The sequence below is a fragment of the Papilio xuthus genome, unplaced genomic scaffold (genome assembly GCF_000836235.2).
Source record: "Papilio xuthus unplaced genomic scaffold, Pxut_1.1 DF828142.1, whole genome shotgun sequence".
NCBI classification, from domain to species: domain Eukaryota; kingdom Metazoa; phylum Arthropoda; class Insecta; order Lepidoptera; family Papilionidae; genus Papilio; species Papilio xuthus.
The window spans coordinates 3,945,614-3,971,527 of record NW_013530507.1 but is presented as its reverse complement, the minus strand read 5'-3'; the positions used below and the strand labels follow the sequence as shown (position 1 = coordinate 3,971,527).

General features: G+C 36.3%; 1 protein-coding gene across 1 annotated transcript; it reads left to right on the top strand.

Moving 5' to 3' along the window:
* Dscam4 (Down syndrome cell adhesion molecule 4) lies at positions 1-25,914 on the top strand. The gene is made up of 35 exons (XM_013307762.1): positions 1-62; positions 1,304-1,459; positions 2,059-2,190; positions 2,768-2,903; positions 6,425-6,612; positions 6,848-7,120; positions 7,427-7,540; positions 9,155-9,299; positions 9,658-9,920; positions 11,995-12,156; positions 13,014-13,313; positions 13,430-13,549; positions 13,830-14,003; positions 15,711-15,861; positions 16,225-16,375; positions 16,746-16,875; positions 17,178-17,345; positions 17,718-17,848; positions 18,178-18,388; positions 18,799-18,945; positions 19,086-19,241; positions 19,458-19,597; positions 19,671-19,827; positions 19,916-20,093; positions 20,276-20,466; positions 20,581-20,766; positions 21,027-21,163; positions 21,285-21,441; positions 21,710-21,850; positions 22,120-22,275; positions 22,551-22,705; positions 22,973-23,045; positions 23,757-23,915; positions 24,407-24,572; positions 25,390-25,914. Exons 2-35 carry the CDS (start codon positions 1,348-1,350, stop codon positions 25,526-25,528), a joined length of 5,499 nt encoding a protein of 1,832 aa, XP_013163216.1. The 5' UTR covers positions 1-62; positions 1,304-1,347; the 3' UTR covers positions 25,529-25,914.

Genomic DNA, 25,914 nt, shown 5'->3' with positions numbered 1-25,914 from the left:
ATGTCGCTTGAAATTAAACAGCGGATACGCTGTACTGTCTAAGAATATACATATTCGTGCAGGTAAATATTTGCAATATTTTAATTGCTGTCGAGATTAAAAAATAATTATATTATTAGAAATAATATTACAGCTTGATAGACTTAAACAATTACATTGAAAAATTAAGTATTGAATGTAGTTAAAGAATTAAATTCACTACCCACTTATGATCCTATATCATACAGAAAATTATCACCATAACAGCTATTACTTATCATGTATTTTCCAAGTAGTTTTCCACCAGTTGCATTGGGAGTGTAAATCATTTTTCACCGATATGGTTAAGAAATTAAATACCTCGACTGTGCAAAGTATATAATTTATAGGTAAATTAATATTAACATCTTAACCTTTCCTTGCCCTACTTATTCGTTATTCAAGGAAAGTAAAGGTCGAGCATACTAGCTTCGTAGTTTCTTAACGAGTTTGATGACACGGCCGATCCCCTTTGACAAAGGATCCTACAAATTTATGTCAGCTCCACGAAATGTATGTCAAGTAAACGTCAATTAGAACAAGGATTTTGATATAAGAAAATCGCGCTATTTTATAACATCTATGTACAATATTACATTTACATCGTACGTAATACGATATATAAAAGAGATGCTGTGCCCTTAACGCTGTATATAATACACATGTCAATCAATTGTCATGATGTCATTTTAGCGTTATATACATACTAGCTGTCGTCCGCGACTCCGTTGGCGTAGAATGAAAAAAAAACTTAATGATTAGCTTATGTTTTCTTCCAGACTATGTTCTACATGTATGCCAAATTTCAGCGAGATCCATGCAGCCGAACCGGAGATACCTTCAAACAAACATTCTTCTATCCATCCATCTAACCATCCATCCAAACATTTATAATATTAGTATGAAAGCTATAAAGTTTGTAATAGTAGTGTTCTAGTAACTAATAATATATATTTTTTTTTTAATCAGGCAACTTACCGCTAACTTTTTATGTAAACAAAGATATTAATGTAAACTTGAGGGTAGTTATAAGTTGTCACAAATAGAAACGCTGATACTGAAATTCACTTCTTGTTGTTTTTAAATTAAGTCGATACCATCTCTGCCACTACCCACCATGTCAAGAAACTATCATTATGAAGTCGTTTATTTCAAACATACACCAGTGTTAATGTCATGTCGTTCTCTTGCATACGTAGAGTTGTTTTGTTTGAATTATTTCCGAATTATCTTTTACAACCAGCCGGTATTCTTATTTTTAATAAATCATTGTTTATGTGTTTAGTGGTGGACGGTGCATGGGATGTGTACGTGCGCGACGAGTACGTGATGTCAGGCAACGCGGCAGTCCTGCGATGTGCGGTGAGCGCTCACTGCGCAGACCGCGTTGACACCACCGACTGGTTCACAGAAGATGATGTCAATGTTGTCAGATACTTAGGTATGTGTGTTACATTCAGAGTAGATTAATGGTTGAGGTATACTACGGCTTTGAACATTGCTCCATTTCTCGTAGCCCTGGGCAGTGACTTGCCTCGCGACCGCTGTTTTGTTCAATCGCCGTCGCCAATTGAGCGGGATAAAGATGTAAAATTACGATATGGCATTCTCGATGGTGGGGAGTGGATGCCTCATCAACGCATCGTAGACCGCGCGCCGTTCACCCGTGCAAGCTAGAATGTCATAACATTTTGCTAACATCTTTATCCTGTGAATTCAAGGCGGCGACATGTGTATGCCGCGGCGATCTCCAGGCTAGGCGGTGCTGGTTGGGCGAGGAATTTACAAGTCGGCGTTAACCCGCTTGTGAAACTATCAAATTTTTGTCAAACTTTACTCAATGTGACCTTGCTTTGAGCCTGTCATTTTACATGAATATATATCTACCTTTTCTCCTTAATATGAATACGTGCTAAGATCTTTACTTATACTACTTAACACATATCCTTTGGGATCTTTAATGTTTAAAATGTGTTCGCTAGCGTAACGGTATTTAGACGAAATTAAATTAATTTGTTGTTCAAATAACATTGTTCTCAGGGGCAAAATACCAGAGTCTAGACGACGGTTCGCTCTACATAAGTTCTGTTAGCGCTGACGACCGATACAACGCTTTCCGCTGCAGAGTACGAGACCGTATCACCGGCAATGTTCATTTCAGTCAGTACTTTGGTGAGTTTATACAGCGGAAGTCTGCAAATTTCAATACACGAATACCCCATAATAGTTTACTAATTTTAATCGCATGCATAATAATATATTACAAATTAAATTAAATTATTATTTGTAAGTTAAATTTCTATTAAGTTACTAATTGCATATATTATCTTAATTCTATCAAAACCTGAATGTGTGTTGCAAACTGTACTACCTACCCCAACCTGATGAATTCAAGCAATTAAATTAGTCTTTAAACCTTAGTGGAAACATTAAGAAATAAGGTCACAACGTAAATGGAAAAAACTTATTTGTGTAGATTTAGTTCTCGTAACCAGCACACGATACGTGCATACTTAAATAATACATCTATATATCTAAGACATTTTCACCTTGAATAAAATATAAAGTTCAAAGAGTAAATACAATAATGTGTTTTGTGTGGATACGGAACTCCTAATTTGAACTACACAAACACCCATTGAGTTACAATAAAAGTCAGTTTTCTTGACAGAAAACATTTCTGGAGCTTTGTAAATGTATGTAAACTTATGCAGCTGACTGTACATTACAATGTACATACATTCCATAGGTCGGATAATAGTGACTGAACCAAAGGGCGAGGTGCGGCCAAGGCTGGTGCTGGAGGCACGCTCCCGGCGCGTGCATGTGGGGTACGACGTGCGGCTGCCCTGCGCCGGACATGCCTGGCCAGTCCCTAGTTACAGGTAAACTTGAGAATAATTGACAGTAGACTATTTGACAGCAGTATACTTCTCAGTAAATGCTTAAAGGTGTCACTGTTAGGTTCTCGACCAATAAAAAAGTTTAAGCATTAATTAAAAATTCATTTGTAGCATCATTTTTGAGAGAAAGAGTAAAGTAAAATAAGAATCAAGACAAAAAGGATTAGTCTCCGTACTCATTAATCCACAAACATTATAATTTAAAAACTGGCTTCAGGCGTATGTCTGAAGACTATTCCTATTTACGTAAATAAATGTATAAAATAAAAAATTATTATATAACTAAAAACACGATGCAATTTACAAATGACAGGCACGCGGACACACTGTTTACGCCACGCTAAATCGTTTAACAACTCGCAGAGTGAAATAAAACATGACATAAGGCTGCACTGAGCCCGGGGGGTCATAACTGTTACCCCGAATTCACAGCGAGGTCACATTCATTGAATAAAAAATTTACAGTGCAAATATGTATGTATTTTTACTAGACGTTACTGCGAGTTTCCATTGTCTAAACATATTTAATAAAATAATATAGTCATCCTTTTCATTATCTTAGAAATAAACAGAGACAAACATTTACTCGGTTAAAATAACTCTTTTACAATAACTGATCATCTCATATATAAAATTCTCGTGTCACAATGTTAGTTATCACACTCTTCTGAAACGGCTTGACCGATAAACTTATATAAAAACGGCTAAAACACACACGTATATTCCGACTAATTGCGAGTCAGTGAGCGACGGGCCGCGTCCGCGAAATAATACCAGTACCACTCACCCTGATGAAGGGCCCCCGATGGGCTCGAAACTAGTCGGTGCCGCCACCGGATGATTACGTGAGTGTTTTAGCCGTTTTTATATAAGTTTATTATAATGTCTCACCAAGGTTTGAATGGCTTGACCGATTTTTATGAAATTATATATATACATATCCACTAGGAAAATCGACTACTATCTATTTATCCCGCTCGAACTGAGTCCAACCATACGTAAGTTTTTACCAAGAAACTAATTTTAAATTAGTAATATTTATGTATATCAATATTTTAAGAATTGGTATTTTCAAAATGAAAGTACCTTTTTTTTCTTGTTTTCTTCTTCCCCCGTTTAGTCGGTTAAATTATTTTGGTTAATCTTTTTATTGAATAAGGAAAGGTACGCATTTATGATTGGATTCACCGCTCGTTTTAATTAACCGCCTTACCTTTTCACGGTACAGGAGATTAAACGAATTGCTCGTGACCCATTTTTTAACTAAGCCAAGCTGCGGGAATATTCAGTTTTTTTTTTATATCTTACTGAATGTTTACAATTACTGTTTTATAATATTTTTTACCATAACTGATTTCAATACTGACCATATGTTATTTTCGTGCCATAGTAGTCCATGGTGTTTTTCTATCTTTCTTATTTATTTTGCATATAATCATATTTACTAAAGTTTAGCCTAAAATTAAGTGCATTTGAAAATGTGAAATCTACAGCTATAAAAACGTGCCTTGTATTTTCCTTCTTCTATTTTTTTATTGTGTGCGCCATTTAATATTGTTACCGATGCAAAATTTAACAGTGGTAGAGCCCGCTTTAACATCTTAGCACGAATCGGCCCGGCTCGCCCGGTGAAATACCACGACCACACAGAAGACAGGCGTGAAGTGGAAGCAATTCCGCGTTTCGTCTGATGAGTGTGCGTCCCGAAGGCCTAATTCAGTCCTCTTTCCCTTCCCACCCTTTTTCTCATAAGGAAAGGATGGGAAGTGGAAGTGAACTTTCCGGATGAGAGGATGCATGGAAGGGGAAAATATTTTCATTCTGTGCATCCTCTCCTCCGTCGATTACAGGTAGGCAACGCATATGCAATTGCGTATGTCTATGGGCAACGGTCACTTCGCTATTTCAGCGATTTCAGGTGGCAGCTCGCTCGTTTGCCGCCTTATGATATAAAAAAAAACCTGGCAGAAAATAAGGGACTACTAAAGTCTTCGTTTCGGTAATTCAGAGATATTTAGTTAATTCATACAAATTAAATCGTGTCCAATTTGTATAAGATAAAGGCTACATTTATTACACATACAATTCAACAAAATGTCAACATTCCACAGTTGAGATATTAATCTGAACGTACGACGAGATTTATGAGCAATTTCATAATCTCCGAGCGAAATGATTCGTTCCAACTGGCAAGGAGCAATTTATTCCGTAATACTGGGAGTATTGCATCACGAGAAAACCAACCATCATGACGATGTTACTAATTACCGTTATGAGATATCTTTGCTTGACAAAAAGAACATTCGAACTCTCCAAAATAACAGGGGGCCTAGCACGAATATTTGTGACAGTCAACATCGTATCATCATCAATTACGTCAAAAATAGTATAAGATTTTAGTGTACTTTGCGATATGCTGCAAAAATTTCATCGACTACGATGCGATGGTGATTGCCACAAATACTAGTGCTAAGCCCACTGGTAAATAGCCGTATTGTAGAATACTAAAGTCTTGATACTCTGGTAGCTCAGTTATTATACTAGTCCTTCTACCTTTCTTTTTATTGTTATTTTTACCAGTATACCTTAGCTAATTTCGTTAATTAGCTAACGTCACATTTGACACTTCATCAAAACCCAACGTAACTTTGTAACGGCGGGCATACAATATATATTTTTTTGAAATTAGAACTGCACATTTTTTTTCATTTCGATTATTTACTGTAATAAAGACCATAGCACGTTGTTACAATGTTGCATCAAAACTCTTTTTCTTTTTAATCATTAAGGATGTTACAAAAAAAATTCAAAGTTAATAAAAACATCGATTTTTTTATAATACAAATTCGATTTACTTGAATTTGAATTTGAATTAAATTCGCTCAACTAAAAATACTCGTGGTGGTTAAATTGATTTTTAATTTTATTACATTGCTTTCTCTTTAATAAACAGAATATCCATACGGCGCAAATAATATAGGCATTACCCACTTCTGTAATGTTGTACATACATTGCACTTAATTATATTACCCGTAATATTTACTTAATATTACTATGAACACATATAATCAGTCAGTTCGTTCTCTATATAATATTCTGAGAGGGAATTTTATGAATGTGATGAACGATTTACGTAATACGCTTTCAGTTGGATTTTTTGCAATTAGTTTTGAAAGGGGCTGAAATGCAGCGAGAAATTTGCATTCTAAAGAACTTTCAGAGACCGTGGCTAGGAGGGCGTTCACCTCTTTGCATTCTTACTTTACTGACGACTCACACACAAAGACTATGATATCGGCTCAAAAATGAACAACCTTTATTCTTGTTCAATACCCGTTCGATCCGTTCAACCGTTCTGATCTGGAGATACCTTCAAATAAACATCCGTCCATCCATCCATCTAAACTAAACATTCGCATTTATTATATGAATAATAAAATAATAAAAAATCAATTAGAATTCTAAATTCAAAATATAATTTAACGTATAAACATTTTTGCAGGTGGTTTCGTGAGCATTATGAACAGTTGATACCGCTAGAGAAATCGTCAGTTTGGCAACGAGCGGTACTCCTAGGAGGCGGCCTACTCAGTATACAGAAGGTTAGAAGAGAAGATGCAGGTAGATTTGTGTGTTACATCAACAACACAGCTGGTGAAGAAGCATTACGATTTACTCTAATAGTCACAGGTAATTAAAAAAATAATGTCTTTATTTATTTGTATACTCTATGTCGAAAACGGTATTGAAACAACCTTATAAAACATTTTTCTATGTCTTTAAAAGTGAAGTCAATATGTTATTATACGCTTGTTTTAGTACTAAGAACTTTTGGTAATCACAAGCCATGTTTTCTGTAAACTATAAATCTTAGTTCACAAGACGTATATATTTGAAGACGTGAATCAACGTCCCTTTGTTACAGAACCAATCTCCGTCCGTATAAAACCCGAAGTGATCCGAACAAAGGCAAATTCGAACATAACTTTCGACTGCAAAGTAACAGGACATCCTATTGAAATAGTTTACTGGTTACACAACTCTAAAGTTGTCAAGTCGTGCGACAGAGTGAGGATATCAGAAGACGGCTATAGAATACATATCAAAAACACGCAAGCAAACGATGAGGGAGTTTATCAATGCTTTGCAAGCAATATGCGGGATCAGGCATACGGCATATCGGAATACTCAATTGACCGTAAGTTTCCTTTGTGATTTTAACATTTTCAGTACTATTGTCTCGCGTGTTCACTTTAATACAAAATTATAAGTGGTATTCAACGTGTTAAAAAATATACAAATTTAAGTTTCATCTTCACAGTTATCTTATACTATGTTCCTAGGTTGGAAGTCCACCACTGTTAGAACAGTTCTGGTCAACCGTCATTTTTACAAAATTTCCCATTCCATTGGCCGTGGCTGCTTTACAAACTGGTGGCAAATAACAGTACTTACAGTGCCATTATGGAATAAATGTCAATAAAACGGTAAAAATAAAGTGTAGTTTCAGAGTCAGAGAACCGCTTGCGCGGCGTGGGCAACCGTTCGCGGCGGACGCCTCACGCACGCAGCGCGCACGGACATGACACCGCAGACTGGAACTTCACTGGCAACAGAGGTATCTTATATAATTCAACCACTTACTTATATTTAAAATTAAAACCTATTACCCAACAGACTGACCTACATGACACTGAGGGAAAGAATTGGAATCGAACGACCCCTTAGTTGGAAAAAAAGGATTAGGCGGTCACAATGAAACTTATTTGTAATACAAAGATTTGAGTATATAGATTCCTTTGCGACATTTATTATTGTTACTTATAATAATTTTTAATACTCTGTGGTATTGCGTTACATCATTTATCTTTCATCTATCACAATGTTTGTTCTCTGTCAAATTTCTAAATAGGTTTGGTTTTTTATTATTACTCTGCCTATAGTACATCTATGTATAAGACTTTTATATTATAAAACTAATTATACTGTAATTTTATAAGTAACTGTTAATTCTATAATGTAAAGAGTAGCTACATATAGTTGTGATTCGCTGCAAGCTATTAGAGGTAGCTCGTTCAACTCAAACAAAAAGCTTCAGTGACGCAGACTCGCTCGCCGGGGGCGCATCGACTTTCCTCTACTTAATACTAAACCTGTAAATTCTTAAATTAAGATCATATCTCGTTGACCATAAAGTCCATTTTACTCGTTGCCGCATTGAAATATGCCGCTTTGTCCCATTATTATAACGTCCCTCGTATTTGGTGCGTTTGTTTTGTGCTCGGCTTAATAAGAGAGCCGATGGAAAGTACATGATCGTTGCAGCTAGCTGCACAATACCTATTATATCTTTATACTGATATTTTATCACAATATTTCCAAACTCTACATGTAGAGATAACTACGTAGATTAATATTGCATAGTGCTGCGGGGTCAGACAAAGTGCATTCGATACGAAGCGATTCCATAGCGAACTTCAAAATTGTATTGAACTATCGCGCGACAATCACGTGACTTATCGAAAGTTGTTGTCAGTTATATACAAATACTAGCTGTCGCCCGCGACTCCGTCCGCGCGTGATTAAAAATAGATGTTGGCAGATTCTCAGACCTACTCAATATGGCCACAAAATTTCATGAGAATCGGTCAAGCCGTTTCGGAGGAGTATGGGGACGAAAATTGTGACACGAGAATTTTATATATAAGATTTCAAACGGAAAGTAAAATTTCATATAAATATAAATAACAAAAGGATATTGTTGTTTAAAACTGAAACAGGCTGTGTAGAGAAATGGCTGGCAGAGAATAATTCGTTTGTTTTTTTTTTGTATAGATCCTGTCTGTAGACATTTCATGCCGCGGGACACACTTTGTGGTTGCGATATCGTTATGTTTTCAACAGCACAAATAATAATTTTATAAAATTATTATAACAAAGTTATTTTGCTTTTGTATGCAGTTAGATTTTTTTCCCAATGGATATGAGGAGGACTTATTAAAAATTGTCAGACTTTTCCTTTATGTCCTGATGCCCAATAAGTTTAACCGATTTAAAAAGAGAGTCAATTCGTTGTCTATCCCAAAGTGTCATTAGGAACAGTCGGGTTTGTTGATCAATTAATGATTTACTAGTTAAATTATACAATCAGAAAGACAAAACTAAAGATTCGGATTATTACTATAGAAGAGTCAAAATTTTAAAAGATTTGTAAAACTATTCTCCTTCTCAGAATCCAAACCGGAGCTGGTGTATTGGTTTTCGGAGCAGACGCTGCAGCCCGGACCAAGCGTGTCTCTGAAGTGTGTCGCCATGGGACATCCGCCGCCACAGTTCTCCTGGACTCTCGATGGATTTCCTATTCCAACTAACTCAAGGTAAAACGCTTTTCGTATATATATTTCTGATTCATTTAAAAATTTAAAACGTGAAATAAATCCCAATTTACTTTATTATTTATCAGTCTCCTCTTGATGGAGCTACAAGATACCCCTCTATCTATGTTATTCTCTCCTGTCCCACTGGGTTGCCTGGAAGAGATCGCTTATAGCGATACGGCCGCCCTTGCTTTGTAAATTAGTTATTTGTCATGTTTTTTTTAACTATTTGATAGCATTAAGAGTAAATAAATAAAAAAGTAAAAAGAGTAAATAATACTTAAATCGAGAGATTTTCACTTTCAAGATGTGTTGAAAATGTTCACTTTACAATTAATGTATTTATTATTCACAACAGATTCGTTGTTGGTCAACACGTGACACTACAAGACGATGTGGTCAGCCATCTTAATATCAGTCGTGTGACGGAACAAGATGGCGGAGAATACGCCTGTGTTGCCAGCAACACGGCGGGAAAAGCCAGCCACGCGGCCAGAGTGAATGTGTATGGCTTGCCTTATATTAGGGAAATGCCCAAAGTAACTGCAGTGGCTGGAAGTGATTTGAATATTAAATGTCCTGTTGCCGGTTATCCTATAGAATCCATCACGTGGGAAAGAGGTTAGTAATTTTGTTTCAACTATATCATTCCTTTAACGGCACACTTGTAAAATTACATGAAAACTTTCGGCAACCAAACTTTGATAAATTACTATTTAAATTGTAAATGCTAAAAAGTAATAGAAAAAAGTTAAATTTAGAAGAGAAAATTGGGGAAACCGTCTTAATTAAGTAAAGGAAAAGTGTTTAGCTTAGGTAAGCGAATCCCTTTCCCTCTGTATGTTTGCAAGGTAAGCATTTTCAGTGATTTATCTGGCCCAGTGTTTGCCGAGGTGCAAATTGTTGTTTGTTTTGTACTTCACGCTGATAAAATATTAAAGTTTTTCACTGCGAGATTATATAATTCAGATTATATAAAATGTTTATTTGACAAACATTAAATTGAATTATTCCTTTTCTATGTCGTTTAAATGTTTAAATTTAATTAATTGTTATATATACTATACTATAAATATTTGCTACCTACCGTTTGTGAACTTGGTTATAGCATAATCCTACTAGACATATTACAAATTGACAATAAAAAAACATATGTATCATACGTTTAATATATGTTTTATTATCTCACATAATTTGATAAAACTCCTATTTCGCAAGATTATGATTTAATCGTCCAATTTTATAAAGAAAATATAAATGTATCCAATTTAAGGGCTAAACGTTAAAAATTTATTGTTTCAATTAATTTGTAGAACGCGTATATAAAACGGGGCTTTATATCTCATGATATAAATTCGTATCGCGTAAAGTGTCTACAACTTAAAATTCAATTTGAATGAGGAATAAATTTGATTTTACAAAGTAAACAAAAGAAAGTCAAAGTGTATGGTTATAGACTAGACTAAATAATATCACAAGTCAAGACAAAAATAAGTCTAATTATATAGTTAACGTTAATTAATTGAAATATTAGTTATTTACAATCTGTGCCCGCAAACTCCGTCCGCGTCTTTGGGTAGCATTTTGTAATAACTCCGTAAATATTACATTGGACAGAATAGCTGTAATATTTTCTCTCTTGTCGCAAATTTATAAGATATTCATAAACCTTACACATGTCCATACAAACTTTAGTTAGAAAAATTACACTTTTTTTAGTATAAAATTAATAAAGAAAAGAAAAACAAAAATATCTTTATCGTCGCCTATATATATAAATTCTAGCTGTCCCCTTCGGCTATCAGTGCTGAATTAAAAAAAGCTTTATTACTACCCAATATGTTCTTCCAGGCTACGTTCTATACCAATTTCAGCGAGATCCATACAGCCGTTCTGGACATACCTTCAAATATCCATCCATCCAAACATTCACATTTATAACACTATTAAGATATATTTAGACAAATATAAATATTTGATAATTAGTAAAGCGTATATTAAAAGAATCTCACAAGTTTATATATATTTTACAACGTTGACTAACATTGACGAAAAGTAAGTTTACTAATGATATTTTAGTCATTTATTTTAATGAATATGAAACCACGTTAAAATGACGAAACTTGTACCTGCTTATTACCCAAGAGAAATTTGTAATTAAAACTTTGAACAAACTGTTATCACATATTCAACATACGAGTACGCGACTACATAAAAATAATTTCTGTCGAAAACATTTCTTTCAATAATATTAAAGAGGCGTACCTTACTGGCAGCGAGAGATTAACTTTTTAATTAGAGGTCTCTCCAAAAAAATCTGACTCAATTTTTTTTGTAGCAAATCGTATTTAACTGCCAGTTTTAAAATCGTAATAGTAAAAAGGAGGTTAAGGCTTTTATCAAAAACTTTTTATTACATCTCACATTACTATCTGAAAGTGTATAAATGTGTATGTGTGTGTGTGTGTGTGTGAAGTGAAAGTAATTATATGAAATATACTACAGCAGATGTATGAAATAAAACAATACTGGTTTTCCTCAAGTTAATTGTCTTCTTAGAGGCGATGTTTTGATGCCATTGAAATTAAAAAAAATGTACTTATAATTGTTTTCTGTTCAGTTTGTATAATATTTGAAACTTTTTATTCATCTGTACACATATGGTATATACCTAAACCATAATAATTTTTAACAGATGGACAAACGTTACCACTCAACCGACGGCAGAAAGTGTTTCCCAACGGCACACTGGTCGTGGAACAGACTCAGCGGGGTGAAGACGCCGGCACTTACACCTGCCAAGCTTCCAACAGACAGCGACATGCTGCTAGAAGAGACGTTGAAGTACAAATACTTGGTGAGTTAGCACTTGTACACAAAAACAGTTCTACACTTTTACACTTGTACACATAAACACTTTTACACATTAACACTTGAACAGTATAAATATTTGTACACTTACACTCTGAAAGAATTTATAGTATTCCGTAGTGGTTATTGCCTACACCTATCGCAATCTAGATAAGCCAAGGAGTGTATGAAATGATTTAATAACTATTATTAACATTTCATAATTATCTTGAACCATGTTTTTAATGAAGTTTAGTAAAATAACCTTGATTTTCTTTTAAGTAAGTAAGCCTACATAAATTCTCGTATCTAACAGGGGTGGACTGGGCGTAATTCAATTTAGCGCATTTCCTGTGGCATCCCCGGGACTTATAGCGTCCCGTGTTTCTCGGTTAATAGAGTAATAAAACTTAAGTATAAATGTAGATTGAAGCTCAAAGTGTTTTTTACGTTTATAAAAATAAGTTATTAAAAATAACATAGCGTCAACCGAATGGAAATAAAATTCAAGTTTTACAACAATGATGCTTTACTTAAGAATAACATAATCGTCCAGAGCTTTTGCACTTTAAAAAATGCAGTAATTTTTAAGAACACTTCCTTTCAGTGCTGAGTTCTTTGTAGCCTAATTTAAGAACATTCTATACGTTTAAGTAATAGTTTACATTTCTACGCCGAGTTTTTACTGCCGGAAAACCAATTGCATTCTCCGTAAAAAAATCGTGCATGTCTCGCAGCTGTGCTACTTTACGTTAACAAATATACATCGTTTCCATTTATTCTCGTACCTTATATGACGACAAAAATTGTTGAATTCACTTTATCAACTTTATGGTCTCCCAATCCTGTATTTCTTATTTCCAGTACAGCCAAAGATATTACCTATACAACCGTTAACAAATCTACTCCGAGAAGGTATGAGGGCGGCGATCTCCTGTCAGATCTTAGAGGGTGATCTCCCGATTGCGTTCCGATGGGAGAAGAACGGACAACCGGTGACATCATCTCCGTACGCACCGAGCGGCATAATAACTCGCAGGATGGATGAATACAGCGCTTCGCTCGTTATCGAACATATTACATCATTACACAGCGGAAATTACACCTGCATAGCTTCCAATATCGCTGGATCTGAACGATTTACAGTACCTCTCACTGTTAATGGTAATGATTTTGTGACTTCACTTGTGTATCTAATAGTATCCTAAACATAGGACACAAACATTTATTAAACAAATTATGATTACATAGTATGTTGGTTACATTAATCGTATGTACAGTGCCGCCGAGATGGCGACTGGAGCCAAACGATATTGCGGTAGCGGCCGGACAAGACGTCACGCTGCAATGCCAAGCGGACGGCTATCCCAAGCCAAATATTACATGGAAGAAAGCAGTAGGTAAGTGGGAGAAAAATTAAAAGCAATACCTAATACTCTCGTCAACCTGGTTAGAGTTGGCAGTTATTTGTGTAACACACAGGTCCAAGTTGATACTTTATATAAAAAGAAAGAAACTTGACTGTCTTTAGCTCAGTCAAAATAGTCCTAATACATTAGAATACGAAAAAAAATAGACGAATTGATAATCATCTTCATTTTGAAATGGGCTAAAATCATGAAAAACAGCCAAAAAAGCGCAGTTGGCGAAATTATACTTTAACTTTATTTATGTTTGAAGGTAACACACCAGGGGAGTACAAAGATTTCCTATTCGAGGGCAGCTCCAGGGTGCTTGAGAACGGCTCGCTGATATTCGAGCGCGTCGCCAAAGATAGTGAGGGCCATTACCTTTGTGAAGCGCGGAATGACATCGGCGCTGGACTTAGCAAATTAATATTCCTAAAAGTTAACGGTAAGATTACATCTGAAAACATTTTAAATTGTTATAATTTAGCAGTAGATTATGAGTTGGCAAAGCGTGTCTATCATAACTGGGGAAATGTATGGAATTCAACATAGCTTTATCTATACGGCTTAACTGACCTTTTATTGGAACTCGAATGAAAATTCTTTTCTGTCATTACCGCTTTCCACAGCGCCCTAGTTATTTGCGGGAAAATGATAAAAGCATAGCTTAGAAAATTTTAATCATAAGAGTGGATTTTATTATAACGTAGTTATAGTCAAAAAAAATTACTAAAAAGCTGTAGAGTCATGTCATAGGAACCGGAGTTTGATTTTAATAATGAATTGGCCCGGCTCGCCCGGTGAAATACCACGACCATACAGAAGACAGGCGTGTAGTGGAAGCAATTCCGCGTTTCGTTTGATGAGTGTGCGTCCCGGAGGCCTAATTAAGTCCTCTTTCCCTTCCCACCCTTTTTCTTTTAAGGAAAGGATGAGAAGTGGAAGTGGACTTTCCGAATGAGAGGATGCATAGGAAGGGAAAATATTTTCTTTGTGTGCATCCTCTCCTCCGTCGATTAAAGGTAGGCAACGCATATGCAATTGCGTATATCTATGGGCAATGGTCACTTCGCTATTTCAGCGATTTCAGGTGGCCGCTCGCTCGTTTGACACATTTGATTAACTTAAAGAGATCAGTTATCTTATAGAAATGTATCTCTAGTTATCTAATAGAAATGTAGATGGTAAATAACATCACCCTCTATTGACATAATTTGAGAGCAATAAAGGTGTAAAATTTCTATACTTCCCAGCTGTGCCATTCCATTTATTTCTATTGAATTTCTCGTCGCTTTCCTGTAGTTCGCCAAATTGCTGAGTTATTGTTGTATTGAACGCACAAAGCATTAGAGAAAGTCAATTTTACGACCACTCTACAATCCCTTTTGTTGGCTAGGGTACTTAACATCCCTCGATAATTTATTAACCTTATCATTATATAGGGTAGTTATATATTTTATCTATGTACATCTCTTTATTTATCATGATAAAGTTCGATTTCAAAGAATAGGATTATTCAAATTCTAATGGGACCTTAATAGGTTAGTAGAAGGTACAAATTTTGAGTAGTTAAAGAATATAAAGTCAACTGCCAATCTTAAACGTATAATGGATACTCAGGAATAGAATTACTATGCAACATCTACACTAAGGACGTTGCTCAAGTAACTAACAAATTCGAACGTGGCAGTGAGCTATAAATAGGACTTAATTGTTCGTAGGGGACAAGTTTTAAGTTGTTTGCGAATACGCTTTGACTGGCTGTGCGAGAAACGTCGGAAGCCGCACGTCGCAGCGGAAACTTATAGCTGCCGAGCAATATGCCGCCATTGTGTTGCGACAGATCGACTTTGTGTTTACTAATAATATTCTTTTAGTTACGAATAGTGTGTGAGAAGTATGCGATGACGTATTAAAAGTGACTTGAGAATTATGTAAACATTTTTACAGCATCAAACACAGCATTCACAGTCTAGATTTGGGTACTTTTACTTGAAAACTAATACAATTTTACATTGGAGCAAAATAGAACAGAGTACAGTACTCCTATATTATTTTTATACACACGCTAAATATAAAACTCTTTTGATTTTCACTTTTACTGTTCTTACTTCTTGAAAAATATAGCATAAAACTTTGTTATATATCTTAGCGCCGGCACGGTTTCCAATGAAGAGTAAAACAGTGCAAGTAACGGCGGGCGAAGCAGCTCACCTACAATGTGCTGCATCGGGGGACGCACCACTCGAAGTCAGTTGGAGGAGTCCTCATCATCATACGATAGCACATCATTTAGATCAAAGGTAACCAGACTACAATTTACTGCAGAAACCCCTTAACAAATAGTTTATAGAGAAAAAAATATAGATCTCTGGTGAACGCTACATAACTGTCTTATAAACAAAGCAATATAAACACTTCATTTACAGTATAATCTTATTAATATTATAAATGCGAATGTTTAGATGGATCATCCATGGATGAAACATCCATCAGTTTGTTTGAAGGTATCTCCAAAAAGACTGAATGGATATTGATGAAATTTGTCATAAATATAGAACATAGTCTGGAAGAACACATAAGCTACTAATTATTTTTTTTAATTCCGCGTGCGACGGCTAGTGTCTGTGAATAACGCAATGGTTAACTTTCCACTATGTTTCCAGATACACGATACGTGAACAAGTTCTTGATGACGGACTCGTTTCAGAGCTGAGTATCCTACAGACATACCGACAGGATACCGGGGCATTGACATGCAGAGCATCCAATGCGTACGGGCAAGACGAAATGCTCATACACCTCGTTGTACAAGAGGTAATGGAATAGTGCAACAGCAAAAATATCACTTGTCCCTTTCATCGAAAGAACATCTTAATCTCAGACTTGCGCACTAACTCATCAAATGTTCTCCCTTATTTACAATAAATCTACACTACAAGGCAACCTGAATGACCAGATCTAGTATTTTACTACTAGAATATATGCTTATTTTAGACATTATTAGTAAGAATCCTTTCTTGCTTTCGTTACAAAGTTAAGTGTCAGAATGAATAGTGAGGGGACACAAACGTCGACATTTTAGTAAGGCTAGTGTTTGGCAGTACCCCGGCACGGTGTTACATTTTCTTCCTAACACTTACGGTTTAGGCTGAAATTTATACTTACATAATTATTCTGTTATCAGGTTCCAGAAATGCCAAAAAACATAAGAATCATAGATCAACAATCCAGATCAATACAAATATCGTGGACTCAACCATACGCTGGGAACAGTCCTATTATCAATTATATTGTTCAATACAAGGAAGCTCCAGGTAATCGCTTATAATTTTACATGTTGCGGATAACAATCACATCTATTAGCTTATTTCCAGACAAATAATTTCAATTAATCACAATTTAAATATTAATACTTAAAAAGAAACGTCATGGCTTTTTATATTATACGTAGCGTTAATATCAATCTATTTTCCATTATTGTGGGTTTCCACTTCCTAAAACTTGTATCAAAGTATCATTGACATACCTCTATGTATCTTTGAAAACCAGAAATATAAATATATATGTTAATACAGTGGTTCCTTAACATTGTGTTGTAACATGAGTTTGCTTTCAGAACCGTGGCCGACAACACCTCAAAAAGTCATTGTTCCGGGTAGCGTAACATCAGCTAGCGTACAAAACTTGCAGCCGGCGACGTCCTATCATCTCCGTATTATAGCTGAGAATAGACTCGGTCAGAGCGAGCCCAGTCAACTTGTACAAGTCACTACTACAGAAGAAGGTAACATAAATTACGAAAATCTAATCGCAAATTCATTATCCCGTCCTCTTTATAAAATACTATCTGACCTGGCAGACTTCGTACTGCCTCAACCCATAAATGGGAACTTTAAATGGGAAAAAGAAAAGGGCTTATTTTAAGGTTTTCCCAGCAATAATTAGAATTTTCCTCACCTTTTAAACTTTCCTTAGACCTCCACGAACATTTCAAGACCAAGATAAAATCCGTTCAGCTGTTCTCAAGTTTAAGCGCTACTAACGAACAGCAATTTATTTTTATATACATACATAGATTATTGAAAACCTAGTTTTTTTTTGTAACAACTTTTGTAAATTATGTTTTATTGCTATAAGTCATTTTATTTGCTTTCAGTTCCGAGTGGCCCACCACTGGATGTTAGAGTCGAGCCCAAAAGTTCTACGGAGCTAATCGTCAGTTGGGATCCACCGCAGAAGGATTTATGGAATGGCAATATTCTGGGTTACTACGTGGGATTTCAAGAAGTTAGTAACATTATTCATAGTTACCTTTGCAGATAGTGAAATCTTTAATCATTATACATCCTTTTACTGGAGGAAAAACGTCTAAGATCCTGGCACAATTTTGTCTTCAATCATGGATACCATTTCAATTACTTTGTATAAGGGAGTCCTAAACTGGATCAATCACCCTATAAGCGATGACCTGACCCACGTTTTTCAATTACATTTCAATCGATGATAAATTTATCTTTTAAATTTGAATTAAATGCATTAAATATTGATTAAAGAATCATGTATAATCAAAAATACATCAAGATCGATTATTACGTCTAACATTTGGACTCTTTTAGCTAAACAACAATAGCTCGGTACTGATAGCGAGTGGTCCTGGTGGAGCTTCTTACACAGTACGGACGGTGGAAGGCACAGGGTCAGCGCGGGCTCGCACAACGCTTTCCGCGCTGCAGAAGCACACGGCATACGCTGTGGTGGTACAGGCTTACAACAGCCGCGGTGCGGGGCCCGCATCGCCGCCCACGACTGCCACCACTATGGAAGACGGTAATACTGACGGGAGACAGGCAATTGATGCAACGTATTTTAGAAAATTTCATCAGCTTTCCTTTAAGCTGTAGCTTGATTATATTAGTCATATGATATTGGGGCCTTCAAAAGTAGAGTGAATAGGCACTTACTAAGCTAGCGCGTACCATCTTTCGACCAAATCTCCACTTCACCAGGTGGGATCGTGGTCAAGCGCTAGCTTATAAAACGTAAAAAAAAAATTGTACCTAGAACAAAGTTAAACATAAAAACGCCGGCTATATGTTATGATAATAATAATGAGCTGGTAAAAGCTATAAAACTTTTGTTTTGTTCTTAACTATAGCTTTAATACTTTTTAGAAAATTGGAGTTTCAATTCGATTTCACTCAAAATAATACAATAAAATATATTTTATCTTATCTTAGTGCCAAGTCTTCCGCCTGGATCCCTGCAGTGCTCCGCGCTAAGCTCGCAATCAGTGCGTGTCACCTGGGAGCCGCCGCCTGTCAGAGGACGCAACGGAGTGTTGCAAGGATACAGGGTCACATACGCACCCGTCACAGATTGGTATGGTAAGTAACAAGCTACGATGAGCCACCTTTAGTGAAGAATTAGTGTTTAAAACCAACACTAAGGGACTGCCTACATACCTCTGAAGTACAACAGTAAATGTATAAAGTTTAATTTGTTATTGTTATTGATTAATTTTCAGGTATAGAAGAGGCAGTTACAAAACAAATATCGGCATTACACACCACGTTATCAGGGCTACGAAGGTACACAAACTATTCTGTTACTGTCTGTGCCTTCACTGCCGCCGGTGACGGAGTAAGAGCTGCGCCCGTCTACTGTCAGACAGAAGAAGATGGTAATATTTATAACTATTTATAAATAATCTTATTAATTTATAATCCAATCAAGACTCAACATTGTTACAAAGCTTTAGGAAGAACATAGAAAGTATGAATTACGTAAAAGAGGATATGCGTAGTAATGTGAAATCAAATATAACGACTAATCCTATCCGCAGTAGGGAAAAGTGCAGGAATATGAGATTCTTTAACAACAAATTTAATCTTTTCAGTACCCTCTGCTCCAGCGGATATTAAAGCAGTTGTGTCATCACGGAACAAAATTCTTGTATCATGGCTTCCACCGACATCGCCTAATGGAGTTCTCGTTGGCTATACCTTGTACATGAGCGTCATAGAAGACGGACGAGAAGTAAGTATTAAGAAATTTGTAATACTAAATGCTTAAAATGAATATTATTTAGAAATATTTCAATGTATTATAGGAGGGTACACATAAACGAATGCTGTCTCCGAGTACATTATCGCATGAAACCGCAAGATCACCGCCTAGAGGGACTCATCAATTCTGGGTATCTGCCTCTACAAGACTTGGGGAAGGTGAAGCGACTCGAGTAGTTACTGTTTTACCTTCAGACTCAGGTATTTGACATTTGATTTTTTCCATGCAACATTTTATTCGCTTTGATGCTATTGTCGATAATTTAAATCGTATTAACTTTGTCAACAGTACCAGCAAGAATAACTTCCTTCAGCCGTAGTATAGTTACTCCGTGGAAGGAAAATATTTCATTGTCGTGTAATAAAGTTGGTGTCCCAACTCCATCTACCACTTGGAGTATGAATGGTGCTGTACTGGAATCGACTTTGAGGAAAAACGTTACCAATGACGGAACTTTAATCATAAGGTAAAATTTAGTTACTGTCTTACTGTCGCATCTTTGTTTTAAACGTCACAATTAATCCTTTGTAATTTACATGACTCGTAACCTTCTATAGTGTAAAAAATATGATCGATTTTGAATTGCATGATATCATTTTATAGTTATTCGGGCTTAATTTTATTTAATTTACTATTCTTTGTTGCCAGTATGACACAGTATGCGGACAGTGGTAACTATACTTGCACGGTTGAGAATGCCCATGGACGGGACGAAGTGACTTACAGCGTTGAAGTAAAGGTGCCCCCCCAACCGCCTGTGCTGGCCGTCGTCGACTCCTACGCGGACTCGCTGCACCTACAGTGGAGTGACCAAGGGGATGGAGGCAGCCCTATTTTAGGTGAATTTAAAAAAAAACAAGACATCTGTGTAAAGAATCTCTAGAAATATTAAAAGAACCAAGATAAGTTACCAATTTAATGTAATCTTAATGATTTATTTTATGTTGGCACAGGCTACGTGATTAACTACAAGCGTGAACACGGTGACTGGGAAGAATTGCAGGTGGAGGCGGGCACGTCGGAACACGTGCTGCCCAATCTGTGGTGCGGCACTCGCTATCAGCTCTATATTACTGCCTTCAACCGCATCGGCACCGGCCTGCCTTGTGACATCGTGCATGCTTACACTAAGGGCACTGGTTAGTTTTACTTTCAGTTACCGGTGCTTTGAAGTGTTTTATAATCAAGCTTTTTACGACACGACCTTAAGAAAACTACTATTAATTTGCCTTCAGTGCTTTTAGTATTTATGGTCATACAAAAATTCTTTGTCTATTTCTGTTAATCTTGATTTAAAATCAAGCAACAAGTTGTAGCAGATAACAAAATTAGATACAGAGGAAAGACAAAAACGATTTCTTTTTTAGTCTTTCAAGTCCAATTATAATTCTGTTTCCAGTGCCTGTGAAACCAAAGCACTCACAGATGATAACGCTAAATACAACAACGGTTACTGTTTGGTTGGACTCTTGGGGAGACGGTGGCTGCGGAATACTATATTTCGTTATTGAATATAGAGAAATAAGTCAAACACCGGTAAGAACTATAGAATTTCCGTTACAGAATTCAAGTTACATTTCGTTAGAAAATATAGTACATACTAATCATTCAGGTTGACTATTTTATTAATTTTATTAATTGTGTTAATTTGTCTTAGTGGCGGTTGGTGTCAAACAGCGTGCAAGCAACAGAGCGCGTGTTCAGCGTTACCGGCCTGGCGCCCGCCACACACTACCAGCTGCGAATCACCGCCCACAACAACGCCGGACACGCCCTCGCCCTCTACAACTTCACCACGCATTCTCTCACAGGCAGTCAGTTTTTATTCTTTATATAAAACTTCAACACGCATTCAAGTTTTCTTATTTACAACGTGCTATCTAACAGTGTATATTCTATTATAACTCGGACACGCCAACTTTTTCAAGGATGTGTCCAAACGAGCGGCAGCCTAAAGTTAACTGATTCGATTCCCGCAACGCCATAGTAACTGCAGATGTGTTGTCAAGGCATTTAAAACTGGTCGAAGTACCATTTTGTTTATGTATCCTAACGTGTATTTGTGGTGTACATGTGGCGCAGTAGTGGAGGGCGAGGTGTCGCCGGCTGTACCTGCGGCAGGCGCACGATCTATAGGAAGTGCTCGCGTGCTGCTGCCGGCCGCGCTTTCACTGCTCGTGCTCGCTGCTCTCATCGCAATCGTACTGCTAGTGCGGCGAAATAGTAAGCTATACTTCACCACCATACTATACAACTAGCAATGAATTGACGACTGTCGGTGTTCACTTGCAAGACTCTTAACATGTAATTTTCAACATGCCGCGTTCATCATTGTGATTGCGGCTGTACCTTCCAAAGTAAATAGTTTAGACTAGAATAAGTATAGTAGTAGACTACTATTCTTTCTTGTCAAAAGGTTTGCTAAAAAAAAAAGGTTTCTCTAACATTTGGTTATGGACTAAACACCGTTGGCAAATTATTTCCATGAACAGAAGCGGGTACAACAGAGAGCGCTGCGCCGGAGGCAGGCGTGGGCGAGTCTCCGTCGGTGGCGCAGCTGCAGAACAAGGTGAACCGCGACCAGCAGTACTTGGCTGCGCGCGCGCAGCACCCAGCCCCACCGCACCACTACAAGCACGCATCTAATGGTGCGTATTCTTAACCTGGATAGTATTAACATTATCAGAAATGAGAATAGACTAATATCAAGATTTCAGATATCCCATTAAAGAATCGGGTTTGTCATAATTCATAAGTATGCCTATCCACAAGCTTAGCCTACTTGGAGCCTAGTTGGAATGTTAATTACAAGTTACACAAAATGTTTCTAAAATCTATCTTAGTTGTTCCTGTTACTGTTATTTTCTAGGGCTAAACTGAACACCAGGTTGCTAGGACTAACAATATAACATACTTCATTTAGAATACATCGAGGATATCTGCCCATACGCGACGTTCCAGCTGACGAAGCCTGCGTACAGCGAGAGCAGCTACAGCGGCAACGTGTACAGCGGCCCTTATCATTCAGTGCGTGGCTCCTTCGTCTACCACGACCTTAAGCAAAACGACAAGTACAAGGTATGTACATATGACAAAGAGTGCAGTAATGCTTGCCCGGTTATCCGATTTATTCATATATATATATAACATATCCAAAAGACTAGTTGTCGCCCGCGACTCCGTTCGCGCGGAAAAAATCTTAATTAGTATGTGTTCCTCTAGGCTATGTTCTAAATCTATGGCAAATTTATCGATATAGTCGTTCTGGAGATACTTTCAAACATACATCCATGCATCTAAACATAATATTAGTAAGAAATATATAATAAATCGATTATTTTCCAGGGCAAAGAACCGGAGTATACAAAAGTTAGAAGAAAAGGCGCGAGACTCCGAGACCCTCATTCGGAAAGTCAAGGTACGGTCCGTCTGGCACATAGCTTGCATAAGATTACTGAGCGTATCTATAAGTAGTTAGCCTAATTGATTAGTTAGCTAGATTGCACTTTCTATTGATTAAGTTTACTTTTAACCCGTTTAAGTTTTAAGTACAGATTTGAATTTGACATAATGATCGCCTTTTATGCAACCTGATGGGAGCGTAACTGGTGTTGTAATTTATAAAGGTAAGCATGCACACAGTGTATCGTATTATTCGATGTTGACCTCGATTTATCGTTCGATTGCTTCCTTTCCTAGCGAATCGATTCCATCGTCACATCACTCGATTAAATAGAACGACGAATGACTTTCTATTATCATAGCTTATACCTTGCCATCATGACTTCTTTTTACCTGCTATTTTAGCATTCACACATCACGAGATCATAAATAATACCACTGTCTTTTTCAACCATGACATCGTAAAACCATTTGTGTGTCATTTGCTTCCCGCTGATCGAATATTTCACGAAAACTTACTTTTAAAATTGATTTCTAATCAAGAAACGAATCAACAACCAATAGTCATTTCTAAATTCGATTCTTAATGTGTTTACATTTCTTAATGTGTCTTGAGACAAGTTAAATTGCGAATTTTACTGTCGTGCGAAGGTTTTCGTGTGGATATAATCAGCTTCACCATGCGAGGTGTCAATGCGCCGAGTTAAGATGCTGGCTTGTGTTACAGAGTCGGACAACTTGGGCTCCACGGACTCCGAGGTGAAGAAGATACTAACGCTGCACCTGCCCATTACAGAGTACGAGGACGACGCCAGCGACGACGCTAGCGCCCCCCACTCCGACAGCGAACCCGCCGCCAGGATACGACCCGCGCACCCAACTACCTGTAAATTACATGATTATTCATATATTTAAGAATATACTAAAGTAATTTTCGTTTAAAGAATGGGGAAGGCACTCAGTTCTGGGTATTTCCAACACGTGACCTACACTTCTATAACTGTTCACTCTACGAGTGATCAAGTCTCGCAACCATGTGTTCACATTTTCATTTTAGAATGTATTGTTCAATTATTTATAATTTTTAATCGTCACAGGGAAATATTTTCAATAAAATTCATGTCAAATCATTACATTCAATAACCACGGACAAAACAAGATTCTTAGCCACCGATTGCAAACGAGCGTTACATTAATTACTTTCTCTTCAAGCATTTATTCCGAAAGAATGTTGCACTGTTGCCAGTAAGAATTTGACGTTTACGCTTCACACTGGAGTTTACTGTAAACCTGTTTATAATTGGCAGCTAAGAATACATTTGGTCTGACCATAGTTTTTGTTTTAATCAAAATTATATCTCAATTTATTGTAATCAGACCCGAGTGTAGAGCGCGAAGAATCGTCGTCTTCGTCGGAGAATTCGGTAGGTGGCGTTGTTCGCAAGGCGTTCCCGAGTCGCAAGGGCAAAGCGGGAGCGCTCGGCAAGCGACACGTGCGCTCCTCCAGCGGATACAGCAGTCACAACGATGAAACCACATTCAGGTGATTTGATTTTTTAATCTATGGCAATGGATCTATAATCTATGATTTTTTTTCCTACAAACATGCATGACGAGGCAAGTTTTTTATCAATAGTAGTAATTTATGTTAGCTTTTTTTCATTTTAATATTCACCTTAACATCACATTGTCATAAATCTCATTAATTTTTTGCTATACAAATAACTGTAGAACATTTTTTTATTCTGGAACAATATTTTATCGCACTTACTATTTCAAGTATTAAATCACCCCTTGGATATTAGTCGATTCATTTAATTTCATATTGGTTACTAGAATCTTGTAAATAAAACTGTATTTATTCTTTCATTAAATTCACCTTTTTGCATGCGTTTAATCACTAATCATTTTATAATTTTCGAAGTGTTAAAAACAACACTCACTAGTTATTCGTAAAATAAAATGTACCTATAGAATAAAAACATTACATAAATGTTGTGTAAATTAAAGATAGTAATAAGTAATTAAACTTTTAATACTGTTGAATGTTAACATTTAAATAATCACGATAATTTTTTAAAATACTCAAAATACTTGGATTCAGTGTAATTTTTATTAAAAAAAACTAATTATGAAATGTTACCAGAAATGTTTTAATTGTTGTAACAACAAAAAATTCAAATATTTCAAAATAAGTTAATAATTTCTGGTACATTTTTAAATAAACTGTTATTAAGTATCATATCACTCATGTATTTCATTAAATTTATATTATTTTTGCAAATTAACATTTTTTTCTTAATTTTTTTGTTGTTCGATGTCATAACTATCGCTGATACGTTTAAAATGTCCAAACAAAGTTACTTGCCGATGCAGCATATCAAACTACCCGTCGTTCAACGAGCACATTCACCCGCCTTCGAGGTTCTCGGACGACACAGAGTGCGAGAATCACCATCGCCGCAAGCCAAGCCGCGCTCACGACAAGACCTCGCGTGAAGCATTTCAAATTAATGTATGAACACCTATTTAAATTACGCGAAATTAACATGTTTTAAAATTAATAACATAAATTAACACGTTTTAAAATTTTATGTAAAGTCAACGTGACATTTGAACACGTTTTAAAAGTGACGTATCAACAACATTTATCGTGAGTACACTTAATAGTAATGAACAAAAAAAGCATTTTTTCAACCGTTTTCGTACAATTACATTCATTATTGTTTAAACAATGGAACACGAATGAAATTATTTAAGAAGTATGTTAAATCAATAAGGTAATAAACTGTCTTACATTCCCCGTGAAATACACGACGTGGACAAAGAGAAAAATGATTAATCACTTAAGTAAGTGTTTTGTATGAAAGAAAGGAACATTTAAA

Coding starts and splice junctions, on each gene's coding strand:
- Dscam4 (XM_013307762.1), top strand. CDS start 1,348: ATGTCAGGCAACGCGGCAGTCCTGCGATGTGCGGTGAGCGCTCACTGC. Junction 7,541..9,154: donor GAACTTCACTGGCAACAGAG/GTATCTTATATA, acceptor TCTCCTTCTCAG/AATCCAAACCGGAGCTGGTG. Junction 19,598..19,670: donor TCATAGAAGACGGACGAGAA/GTAAGTATTAAG, acceptor AATGTATTATAG/GAGGGTACACATAAACGAAT.